Below are 13187 nucleotides of genomic sequence, written 5' to 3'. Positions count from 1 at the left end.
AACCTTCTCTAAGGAGGGCAGAGATCTAGTTAGTCCACAGGGCGGCTATATTCTGTCAGGTAAGAGGGGATGGAGGCTAGGCCAGTTGCATGCTCCTCCTGTAGGATGTGGGTGGTGAGGGATACCACCGGTGTCCCCGCTGACTATACCTGCGGGAAGTGCACCCAATTTCAGCTCCTCCAAGACCGTGTTAGGGAACTGGAGCTGAAGATGGATGAACTTCGGATTATCCAGGAGGCAGAGGGGGTGATTGAGAAGAGTTACAGGGAGGTAACCACACCCAAGGTACAGGACAAGAATAGCTGGGTTACAGTCAGGGGGGAAAAAAAACAAACAGGCAGACAGGGCAGGGATCCCTCGTGGCCGTTCCCCTTCAAAACAAGTTTGGATGCTGTTGGGGGGGATGACCTACCGGGGGAAGGCCCTAGCAGCCAGGTCTCTGGCACTGAGTCTGGCTCTGGGGCTCAGAAGGGAAGGGGGGAGAATAGAAAAGCAATAGTTGTCGGAGATTCAATGGTTAGGGGAATAGATAGGAGATTCTGTGGTCGCGAGCGAGGCTCCCGGAAGGTATGTTGCCTCCCGGGTGCCAGGGTCAGGGATGTCTCGGATCGTGTCTTCAGGATCCTTAAGGGGGAGGGGGAGCAGCCAGAAGTTGTGGTGCACATTGGTACCAACGACATAAGTAGGAAAAGGGGTGTGGAGGTAATAAACAAGTTTAGGGAGTTAGGCTGGAAGTTAAAAGCCAGGACAGACAGAGTTGCCATCCCTGGTTTGTTGCCGGTGCCACGTGATAGCGAGGCTAGGAATAGGGAGAGAGTGCAGCTGAACACGTGGCTGCAGGAATGGTGTAGGAAGGAGGGCTTCAGGTATTTGGATAATTGGAGCGCATTCTGGGGAAGGTGGGACCTGTACAAGCAGGACGGGTTGCATCTGAACCAGAGGGGCACCAATATCCTGGGAGGGAGGTTTTCTAGCACTCTGTGAGGGTTTAAACTAATTTGGCAGAGGAATGGGAACCGGATTTGTAGTCCAGCAACTAAGGTAGCTGATATTCAGGACACCAAAGCGTGTAATGAGGCAGTGGGGAAGGGAACACTGACAAAGGAGAGTACTTGCAGGCACGGAGATGGGTTGAAGTGTGTATACTTCAACGCAAGAAGCATCAGGAATAAGGTGGGTGAACTTAAGACATGGATCGGTACTTGGGACTACGATGTGGTGGCCATCACGGAAACTTGGATAGAAGAGGGGCAGAAATGGTTGTTGGAGGTCCCTGGTTATAGATGTTTCAATAAGATTAGGGAGGGTGGTAAAAGAGGCGGGGGGGGGGGGGGTGGCATTGTTAATTTGAGATAGTATAACAGCTGCAGAAAGGCAGTTCGAGAAGTATCACCCTAATGAGGTAGTATGGGTTGAAGTCAGAAATAGGAAAGGAGCAGTCACCTTGTTAGGAGTTTTCTATAGGCCCCCCAATAGTAGCAGAAATGTGGAGGAACAGATTGGGAAACAGATTTTGGAAAGGTGCAGAAGTCACGGGGTAGTAGTCATGGGTGACTTTAACTTCCCAAATATTGAGTGGAAACTCTTTAGATCAAATAGTTTGGATGGGGTGGTGTTTGTGCAGTGTGTCCAGGAAGCTTTTCTAACACAGTATGTAGATTGTCCGACCAGAGGAGGGGCAATAATGGATTTAGTACTTGGTAATGAGCCAGGGCAAGTGATAGATTTGTTAGTGGGGGAGCATTTTGGAGATAGTGACCACAATTCTGTGACTTTCACTTTAGTAATGGAGAGGGATAGGTGCGTGCAACAGGGCAAGGTTTACAATTGGGGGAAGGGTAAATACGATGATGTCAGACAAGAATTGAAGTGCATAAGTTGGGAACATAGGCTGTCAGGGAAGGACACAAGTGAAATGTGGAACTTGTTCCAGGAACAGGTACTACGTGTCCTTGATATGTATGTCCCTGTCAGGCAGGGAAGAGATGGTCGAGTGAGGGAACCATGGTTGTCAAGAGAGGTTGAATGTCTTGTTAAGAGGAAAAAGGAGACTTGTGTAAGGCTGAGGAAACGAGGTTCAGACAGGGCATTGGAGGGATACAAGATAGCCAGGAGGGAACTGAAGAAAGGGATTAGGAGAGCTAAGAGAGGGCATGAACAATCTTTGGTGGGTAGGATCAAGGAAAACCCCAAGGACTTTTACACATATGTGAGAAATATGAGAATGACTAGAGCGAGGGTAGGTCCGATCAAGGACAGTAGCGGGAGATTGTGTATTGAGTCTGAAGAGATAGGAGAGGTCTTGAACGAGTACTTTTCTTCTGTATTTACAAATGAGAGGGGCGATATTGTTGGAGAGGACAGTGTGAAACAGACTGGTAAGCTCGAGGAAATACTTGTTAGGAAGGAAGATGTGTTGGGCATTTTGAAAAACTTGAGGATAGACAAGTCCCCCGGGCCTGACGGGATATATCCAAGGATTCTATGGGAAGCAAGAGATGAAATTGCAGAGCCGTTGGCAATGATCTTTTCGTCCTCACTATCAACAGGGGTGGTACCAGGGGATTGGAGAGTGGCGAATGTCGTGCCCCTGTTCAAAAAAGGGACTAGGGATAACCCTGGGAATTACAGGCCAGTTAGTCTTACTTCGGTGGTAGGCAAAGTCATGGAAAGGGTACTGAAGGATAGGATTTCTGAGCATCTGGAAAGACACTGCTTGATTAGGGATAGTCAGCACGGATTTGTGAGGGGTAGGTCTTGCCTTACAAATCTTATTGAATTCTTTGAGGAGGTGACCAAGCATGTGGATGAAGGTAAAGCAGTGGATGTAGTGTACATGGATTTTAGTAAGGCATTTGATAAGGTTCCCCATGGTAGGCTTCTGCAGAAAGTAAGGAGGCATGGGATAGTGGGAAATATGGCCAGTTGGATAACGAACTGGCTAACCGATAGAAGTCAGAGAGTGGTGGTGGATGGCAAATATTCAGCCTGGATCCCAGTTACCAGTGGCATACCGCAGGGATCAGTTCTGGGTCCTCTGCTGTTTTCATTAATGACTTGGATGAGGGAGTTGAAGGGTGGGTCAGTAAATTTGCAGACGATACGAAGATTGGTGGAGTTGTGGATAGTAAGGAGGGCTGTTGTCGGCTGCAAAGAGACAACAACAAAGAACAAAGAAATGTACAGCACAGGAACAGGCCTTTCGGCCCTCCAAGCCCGTGCCGACCATGCTGCCCGACTAAACTACAATCTTCTACACTTCCTGGGTCCGTATCCCTCTATTCCCTACCTATTCATGTATTTGTCAAGATGCCCCTTAAATGTCACTATCGTCCCTGCTTCCACCACCACCTCCGGTAGCGAGTTCCAGGCACCCACTACCCTCTGCATAAAAAACTTGCCTCGTACATCTACTCTAAACCTTGCCCCTCTCACCTTAAACCTATGCCCCCTCGTAATTGACCCCTCTACCCTGGGGAGACATAGGATGCAGAGCTGGGCTGAGAAGTGGCAGATGGAGTTTAACCCTGAAAAGTGTGAGGTTATCCATTTTGGAAGGACAAATATGAATGCGGAATACAGGGTTAACGGTAGAGTTCTTGGCAATGTGGAGGAGCAGAGAGATCTTGGGGTCTATGTTCATACATCTTTGAAAGTTGCCACTCAAGTGGATAGAGCTGTGAAGAAGGCCTATGGTGTGCTCGCGTTCATTAACAGAGGGATTGAATTTAAGAGCCGTGAGGTGATGATGCAGCTGTACAAAATTTTGGTAAGGCCACATTTGGAGTACTGTGTACAGTTCTGGTCACCTCATTTTAGGAAGGATGTGGAAGCTTTGGAAAAGGTGCAAAGAAGATTTACCAGGATGTTACCTGGAATGGAGAGTAGGTCTTACGAGGAAAGGTTGAGGGTGCTAGGCCTTTTCTCATTAGAACGGAGAAGGATGAGGGGCGACTTGATAGAGGTTTATAAGATGATCAGGGGTATGGATAGAGTAGACAGTCAGAGACTTTTTCCCCGGGTGGAACAAACCATTACAAGGGGACATAAATTTAAGGTGAAAGGTGGAAGATATAGGAGGGATATCAGAGGTAGGTTCTTTACCCAGAGAGTAGTGGGGGCATGGAATGCACTGCCTGTGGAAGTAGTTGAGTCGGAAACATTAGGGACCTTCAAGCAGCTATTGGATAGGCACATGGATTACGGTAAAATGATATAGTGTAGATTTATTTGTTCTTGAGGGCAGCACGGTAGCATTATGGATAGCACAATGCTTCACAGATCCATGGTCCCAGGTTCGATTCCGGCTTGGGTCACTGTCTGTGCGGAGTCTGCACGTCCTCCCGTGTCTGCGTGGGTTTCCTCCGGGTGCTCCGGTTTCCTCCCACAGTCCAAAGATGTGCAGGGTAGGTGGATTGGCCATGATAAATTGCCCTTAGTGTCCAAAATTGCCCTTGGTGTTGGGTGGAGGTGTTGAGTTTGGGTAGGGTGCTCTTTCCAAGAGCCGGTGCAGACTCAGGGGGCCGAATGGCCTCCTTCTGCACTGTAAATTCAATGATAATCTATGATTAATCTAGGACAAAGGTTCGGCACAACATCGTGGGCCGAAGGGCCTGTTCTGTGCTGTGTTTTCTATGTTCTATGAGAGTGGTCCCTTTTTTGAGTTTGCCGATTAATTATTAAAAATTAAGGTAAATAACACATTGAATCCTCTCGAGGGTCCAGCTTCACCAGGAAGAGGCTATCCACCTGTTCACCTCTTGTCGTGTATTGGGAGCTCAATGATTTAAATTGTGTTTGGGTTCAGTTATTAGATTAATGCTTTAACGTCGGGGTCTTTTGAACGGCAGATTTTAAATTGGACACCGAGTTGGACCCCAAACTATCCCTGGAGGGAATTTCTGACGACATCGCCGAACACCTGAAAATTGGCAGTGTTTTCACGTTCCGAGTCACGGTGCTACAGGCCAGTGGGATCTTACCGGAATACGCAGACATCTTTTGTCAGTTCAAGTAAGCAACTTATTTGCAGTTGTATCCAGCTGTGGATACCATTTACTCTAGATTTCCAAAGAACAAAGAAGAAAAGTACAGAACAAGAACAGGCCCTTCGGCCCACCAAGCCTGTGCCAATCATGATGTCCTAATTTTTTTTTAAACTTCTGCCGGTACTTTGTCCGTATCCCTCTATTTCCTCCCTATTCATGGACCCATCGAGATGCCACTTGAATGTTGCTAATGTGCCTGCTTCCATCACATCCTCTGGCAGCGCGTTCCAGGCACTCACCACTCTGTATGGAAAAAGTTACCCCGCACATCACCCTTAACCCCCCCACATTAAACCTGTAATTGTCATTCACACCCTTGGAAAAAGCCTCTGACTACCCACCCTATCTATGCCCTTCATAATTTTGTAGACCTCATCAGTTCTCACCTCGATGTGGAGATGACGGTGTTGAACTGGGCTAGAGAAGTCTTACAACACCAGGTTAAAGGCCAACAGGTTTGTTCGGAGTCATTAGCTTTCGGAGCACATCAGGTGATGAAGGAGCTGCGCTCTGAAAGCTAGTGATTCCAAACAAACCTGTCTGGTGTTGTAAGGCTTCTTACGATCTCCTCTCAACCTCTGTCTTTCCAGTGAAACAAGTCCTGGTTTATTCAACCTCTCCTCATAGCCAACACCCTCGAGACCAGACACAACATCCTGGTGAACATTCTTTGCACTTTACAAAGCTTCAACGTCCTTCTGATAATGTGATGACCAGAACTGCACGCAATACTCCAAATGCAGCCTAACCAAGGTTTTATACAGCTGCAACATGATTTCCCAACTCCTGTACTCAATGTCCCAGCTGATGAAGGTGAGCATGCCATATGCCTTGTTAATCACCTTGGCCACCTGTGTTTCCACTATCTAAGGGTTCTGCCATTTACAGTATAATTCATTCCTCTATTTGATCCTCCAAAATGCATCACCTCGCATTTGTCCGGATTAAACTCCATCTGCCATTTCTGTGTCCCAAGTCTCCAATCTATCTCCATCCTGTTGTATCCTCTGACTAGTCTCGACACTAACAGCACCTTCGCCAATCTTAATGTCAACGGCAAACTTACTAGTCAGACCACCCACATTTTCCTCCAGATAATTTATGTATACTACAAACAACAGAGGTCCCAGCACTGATCCCTGCGGAACACCACTAGCTACAGATCTCCATTCTGAAAAACACCCTTCCACTGGTACTCTGTCTTCTATAACCAAGCCAGTTCTGTATCCATCTAGCCAGGCCAACCCCGAATCCCATGTCATTTTAGTTTTTGTACCAGTCTACCATGTGGACCTTGTCAAACGTCTCACTAAAGTCCACATAAACTACATCCACAACCCTTCCCTCGTCAATTTTCTTTGTCACCTCTTCAAAAAACTCAATCAAGTTGGTGAGACATGACCTTCCCCATACAAACCATGCTGTCTTTCACTAATTAGACCATTGTCCTCCAAATGTACATATATCCTGTCCCTCCATATCTTCTCCAAAAGCGTCCCCACCACTGATGTCAGGCTCACCGGCCTATAGTTTGCTGGATTGTCCCTGCTTCCTTTCTTAAACAAGGGAATAACATTGGCTATTCTCCAGTCCTCTGGAACCTCACTTGTGGTCGAAGAGGATGTGAAGATATCTGTTAAGGCCCCAGCTATTTCTCCCCTTGCCTCCCACAGTAACCTGGGATAGATCCCATCCGGCGCCGGGGACTTGTCTACCTTAATGCAATTTAGGATACTCAACACTTCCTCCTTTGATATATTGTCATTCCCAAGAGTGTTCACACACCTATCCCTGACCTCAACATCCGTCATGTCTTTCTCCCTGGTGAATACCGATACGAAGTACTCATTAATGATTTCACCCACTTCCTGGAGTTCCACACACAACTTCCCTCCATTGTGCTTGAGTGGGCCTACTCTTTCTCTTGCTACCCTGTTGCTCCGAATATATGCATAAAAAAAGCCTTGGGATTCTCCTTGACCATGTTTGCTAAAGACACTTCATGGCCCCTTTTAGCCCTTCCAACTTTCACTGTACTCTTCAAGGGCTTTGTCAGTTTTTAGATGCTTCCTTTTACCTTTTGACTAAGCTTACAATTTTTTCACGGTTTTCCTTAGCTCCTCAGTTCCAAGGTGATGATTCACTGTCTAGTTTCTTCATATCCTTACATGCCAACAAGCTATTATTTTGGCTGCTGAGGTTGTTGCAATAAGAAGCTAATATATTTTTAAGGATGCACATTGGCATTTTCATTCTCACTATTTTCTATAATAATAGCTAGGATGTGGGGTGAAGCAAATACCAATTTAGGTAGAATTAGATGGTTTTGTTTTATGTGCTGATAAATAATTTTCGAATAATTGCCTCAATTGCTATTCTTGGCCACACGTCTGGTGCAACAAACACATGGACTCCCTTTCTCCCCCTGTTTCCTGTACCATCCTCCATCCTTTAACCCACTCCTGCCGCCCTCCTCCTCTCTATCCCCTCCTCTCTATCCCCTCCTCCTCTATCCCCTCCTCCTCTATCCCCTCCTCCTCTATCCCCTCCTCCTCTATCCCCTCCTCCTCTATCCCCTCCTCTCTATCCCCTCCTCTCTATCCCCTCCTCTCTATACCCTCCTCTCTATACCCTCCTCTCTATACCCTCCTCTCTATACCCTCCTCTCTATACCCTCCTCTCTATACCCTCCTCTCTATACCCTCCTCTCTATACCCTCCTCTCTATACCCTCCTCTCTATACCCTCCTCTCTATACCCTCCTCTCTATACCCTCCTCTCTATACCCTCCTCTCTATACCCTCCTCTCTATGTCCTCCTCTCTATGTCCTCCTCTCTATGTCCTCCTCTCTATGTCCTCCTCTCTATGTCCTCCTCTCTATGTCCTCCTCTCGATCCCCTCCTCTCGATCCCCTCCTCTCGATCCCCTCCTCTCGATCCCCTCCTCTCGATCCCCTCCTCTCGATCCCCTCCTCTCGATCCCCTCCTCTCGATCCCCTCCTCTCGATCCCCTCCTCTCGATCCCCTCCTCTCGATCCCCTCCTCTCGATCCCCTCCTCTCGATCCCCTCCTCTCGATCCCCTCCTCTCGATCCCCTCCTCTCTATCCCCTCCTCTCTATCCCCTCCTCTCTATCCCCTCCTCTCTATCCCCCCCTCCTCTCTATCCCCCCTCCTCTCTATCCCCCCTCCTCTCTATCCCCCCTCCTCTCTATCCCCTCCTCCTCTCTATCCCCTCCTCCTCTCTATCCCCTCCTCCTCTCTATCCCCTCCTCCTCTCTATCCCCTCCTCCTCTCTATCCCCTCCTCCTCTCTATCCCCTCCTCCTCTCTATCCCCCCCTCCTCTCTATCCCCCCTCCTCTCTATCCCCCCTCCTCTCTATCCCCCCTCCTCTCTATCCCCCCTCCTCTCTATCCCCCCTCCTCTCTATCCCCCCTCCTCTCTATCCCCCCTCCTCTCTATCCCCCCTCCTCTCTATCCCCTCCTCCTCTCTATCCCCCCTCCTCTCTATCCCCCCTCCTCTCTATCCCCTCCTCCTCTCTATCCCCTCCTCCTCTCTATCCCCTCCTCCTCTCTATCCCCTCCTCCTCTCTATCCCCTCCTCCTCTCTATCCCCTCCTCCTCTCTATCCCCTCCTCCTCTCTATCCCCCCCTCCTCTCTATCCCCCTCCTCTCTATCCCCTCCTCCTCTCTATCCCCTCCTCTCTCTCCCCTCCTCCTCTCTCTCCCCTCCTCCTCTCTCTCCCCTCCTCCTCTCTCTCCCCTCCTCCTCTCTCTCCCCTCCTCCTCTCTCTCCCCTCCTCCTCTCTCTCCCCTCCTCCTCTCTCTCCCCTCCTCCTCTCTCTCCCCTCCCCCTCCTCTATCCCACTCCCCCCTCCTTCGCCTCTTCCTCCTCTATCCCCTCCCCATCCTCTTTATCCCACTCTCTCACCCTCCTCTCTATCCCACTCCTGCTCCTCCTCTATCCCACTCCCACCTCTCTCCTCCTCCCCATCTCTCCATCCCTCTCCTCTTCTCTCTCTCTCCCTCCCTTTCTCTCTCTCTCTCTCTCTCTCTCTCTCTCTCTCTCTCTCTTTTTTCTCTCTCTCTCTCTCTCTCTCTCTCTCTCTCTCTCTCTCTCTCTCTCTCTCTCTCTCTCTCTCTCTCTCTCTCTCCCTCTCTCTCTCCCTCTCTCCCCCTCCCCCCACCTCCCCCCTGTCTCTCACGGTGACCATGAAAACGTTGTTGATTGCCGTAAAAACCCAATTTGTTTCACTGAACCGCTTTAGGGAAGGAAATCTGTCATCCTTACCACAACAAGACGCTGGAATGGCCGAGTGAGTCACTCAGTTGCACCAAACATAGCGCTGTGGTTTGCAGCGGCTCGAGAAGCCAGCTCACCACTATCTTCTCATGGGCACTAAATGTTGGCCTATCCAGCGAAAGCCCATGAATGAATAATAATGTAAAATAAACAGTGACCACACTTTGAAAGTGATTAATTTACTGTAAAGCACTGAGACGTCTAATTGGCGAGAAAGGTGCTCTGTAAATGCAAGCGGGGATTATAAATTGCTCGGTCGCTTTAGAAAGTATTAAAGCCTGCAGCCTGGGATTGGAGACATGTCCAAACCAAATTTCCTACTCCAAAGGACATTAACGAATTGACTCTAGCTTTTTAATCAGAGTTCGGAGTTTCTTGCGAGAACTTGACATGTATTGAATGCAGTTTCATGAAATAAAAACAAAAATTGGGAGCATCAGTGGAGAGAAACCGAGTTAATGTTTAAGTCCATGGCCCTGCATCAGAACTTTACAGTTCTTGTTGGGTTTCTTGTCTAATGTCATAACCTCTGTAAAGCAATACCCACCAGACTGCCATGATTCAATGTTGAAAACTGATCATAGTAATTAATCTTAAACCAGGTTAAGGTCCAACAGGTTTGTTTCTAATCACTAACTTTCGGAGCACTGCTCCTTCCTCGGGCGCTCCGAAAGCTAGTGATTCAAAACAAACCTGTTGGACTTTAACCTGGTGTTGTAAGACTTCTTACTGTGCTCACCCCAGTCCAACGCCGGCATCTCCACATCATCGTAATTAATTAATAGCTTTAATTGAAATCAGGAACTCAAGGTACAAATTGCAAATTAACAGTTGCCTGGTAGAACAGAACATGAATGTTGCTGAAAAGCGAGACGGGTTGCCAGAGCTGGTCATCTCGCTTTAGGACAAATGCAAGAATACCAAATTTCAAACAATCACAGCGATCATTCACACCTTACTTTCATAGACAGGGACCAGTTATCTACAAACAATAGGTATTTGTTCAAGCCTTGCCATTTCCGTTACTTTCTCCATGGGAACGGCTCAGCCAATCAGTCTTGCCAACCCATCAACATACCTTTTCTCTTGTAATATCAATTGTTGAAATTTGGCATTCTTGCATTTGTCCTGATGAGTGCTAGACTGAAAGTCTTTTGACAGCCTGCCACTCGTTTCAGCAATGTTGAAATTGCGATGAGCAATATCTGATAGTTTAAGTTGCTTACGTCAAACCTCCCCATCCAGCATTTCAACGCAGGTGTTGACATGTTTAACTTGATTGTCATTGGATACATTTGTTTGTTACCAGCTTCCTGCATCGCCATGATGAGGCCTTCTCGACTGAGCCCCTGAAGAACAGTGGTCGGGGTACCCCCCTTGGCTTTTACCATGTGCAAAACGTGAGTCTGAGACACCAATGTTTTTTTTCAAACGCTTGACCAACCATTTCACAGTTACATATCTGTTGAGTTCGAGGAAGCCCAAGACCATAAGAAACTTCAGAGAGTTGTGAACACCGCCCAGTCCATCACACAAACCAGCCTCCCACCCATTGACTCCAACTACACCTCCCGTTGCCTGGGGAAAGCGGGCAGCATCATCAAAGACCCCTCCCACCCGGCTTACTCGCTCTTCCATCGGGCAGGAGATACAAACGTCTGAGAACACGCACAAGCAGACACAAAAACAGCATCTTCCCCGCTGTTCCCAGACTCCTAAACGACCCTCTCATGGACTGAACTGCTTCACCCGATGCCGGTGTGATGTAGTTACATTGTGTACCTTGTGTTGCCCAATTTTTCTTTTCTTTTCATGGACTTAATGATCTGTTTGAGCTGTCCGCAGAAAAATACTTTTCACTGTATCTCGGTACACGTGACAATAAACAAATCCATCCATTCAGAAGGGGCTACCTGGACCCGGCCCACATTCGGCCCGGAGTTTTTATGTCCTGAATAGCTCCCCCGCTGATGAAGAACATCTGCCCTCAGCGGGAAGCTCAGTCTCCACGAGGCTCACGGGGGGCCTAATCGGCCCGGCCCCAGGGGTTTTGTGTAGATTGCAACAGAACCCAAATTTTAAATGTCTTCCCAAAGTGAGTTGAAATCCTCACCTTAAAATGGTCTCCATTGTTCGTTTAGGTTGCTGTGGAAGTAACTGAATCATTTGTAGAATACATCAAGACGCAGCCTATCGTGTTTGAAGTATTTGGGCACTACCAACAGCACCCTTATTATTACCAAGGACAAGATTTTAAGAGGTAAAATCCATGTCGAGAATTGTAAAAAGCTTTGAAAGTTTGATGTTTTTTAGGTAAATAATCGAACTCGTGTGACAAGGATGGAGTGAAAACCATCCTTTAGGCCCTGTCTGCATGCCTCCCTCTCCCCCACCTCGTCCCCCAACTCCGTAGCTTTTAAAAACCCTGTTGCAGATCCTCGCTGACTGGGCCAGCGTTTTTACCGCCCATCGCCAATTGGGAGGATGGTGGTGATCCGGCACTGTAGTCCATGTGGTCGCAGCCACAGGGAGGGAGGGAGTTCCAGGATTTTGATCCTTCAGTGTCATTGGACTCCCCTCCCTACCAACACTAGGTGTTCCGACAAACTGATGGACTGCAGCGGTTTAAGGAGGCAGCTCGACATCAGTTTAATAATAATAATCTTAATCTTTACTAGTGTCACAAGTAGGCTTGCATTAACGCGGCAATGAAGTTACTGTGAAAATCCCTGAGTCGCCACACCCCGGCGCCTGTTCGGGTACACGGAGAATTCAGAATGTCCAATCCACCTAACAAGCACGTCTTTCGGGACTTGTGGGAGGAAACCGGAGCACCCGGAGGAAACCCACGCAGGCACGGGGAGAACGTGCAGACTCCGCACAGACAGTGGTCCAAGCGGGGAATCGAACCCGGTCCCTGGAGCTGTGAAGCAACTGTGCTAACCACTGTTCTACCATGCCACCCCTTCTCAAGGGCACTTGGAGGTTGGCAATAAAAACACCAGCCTAACCAGCAAGCCCACATCCTGTGAAAGAATTCTTAAAATAAGCCACGGCGCACAGAGGTGCATTTTGGAGTCCAATATGTATTTTAAAACGTGAGTCGTTTTGCATTGCTGCGGTGTACAGGATTCTAACTGAACGCTGGTGAGCAGTTCTCTTAGTTCATGGGTAAAATATTGCACAGATATTTTTTCTTTTTTCACTCCTGGAAAGCCAGCAAAGCCAGAATTTATTACCCAGCCCTAATTTCCCATAAGAAGATGGTGGTGAACCACAGCCTTGGCTCCAGCTGAGCGTCTCACCGAGGCCATTTCGGAGAGCAGCTGAGAGCCGAACCGATTGCGGTTTCAAGCACACATCATTCCGAAAGGACAAGAGTGAATCAAGCCGGTTCGGCGCTCACCAGTACCGAGTTCAGCATTTTTCTGGTTCGATATTTATTTAATGAACTGAATTTAGGTTCCTCGGTTGCTGTGGTGAGATTTGAGTTCTAACCTGCAGTTTATTATTCCAGCCCTCTGGATTACCGGTCTGGCAACAATAACTAGTGTGCTACCGTATCCCCTATTACTCAGTCATATCTTACTCAAGAGAGACTACAGTACAATTTAAGCAAGGTGTCAGTACGGTGGGCTCTCTCAACTGGTTCATTCTTAGATCTGTCTACATTCGATTTTCAATTTGGAGAACGTTGCAAACTCACCTTTTCTATCATTATTTTTGCTCACAGTCCACCGCAGCCAGCTCGCAAGTATTTCCCTCCTCCAATGCCTCTTTCAAAGCCAGGTGAGTCTGTTCTGAAGCAACCTTTTGGATGTGGGCAATTTGTAATTTC

General features: G+C 48.0%; 1 protein-coding gene across 13 annotated transcripts in view; it reads left to right on the top strand.

Moving 5' to 3' along the window:
- The window catches only part of kif1b (kinesin family member 1B), a 231679-nt gene that overhangs the window by 165701 nt on the left and 52791 nt on the right, over positions 1 to 13187 (top strand). For all 13 annotated transcript variants that reach the window (XM_072477876.1, XM_072477878.1, XM_072477875.1 and 10 more), the window contains 4 exons: positions 4851 to 5013; positions 10659 to 10749; positions 11491 to 11609; positions 13083 to 13138. In XM_072477876.1, coding sequence (XP_072333977.1) covers positions 4851 to 5013; positions 10659 to 10749; positions 11491 to 11609; positions 13083 to 13138 — 429 coding nt within the window. The remainder of the gene's footprint in view (positions 1 to 4850; positions 5014 to 10658; positions 10750 to 11490; positions 11610 to 13082; positions 13139 to 13187) is intronic.

Source organism: Scyliorhinus torazame, chromosome 16 (genome assembly GCF_047496885.1).
Source record: "Scyliorhinus torazame isolate Kashiwa2021f chromosome 16, sScyTor2.1, whole genome shotgun sequence".
Taxonomy (NCBI): Eukaryota; Metazoa; Chordata; class Chondrichthyes; order Carcharhiniformes; family Scyliorhinidae; genus Scyliorhinus; species Scyliorhinus torazame.
Note: the sequence above shows the minus strand (reverse complement) of the source record. Positions and strands in the feature narration are given on the sequence as shown.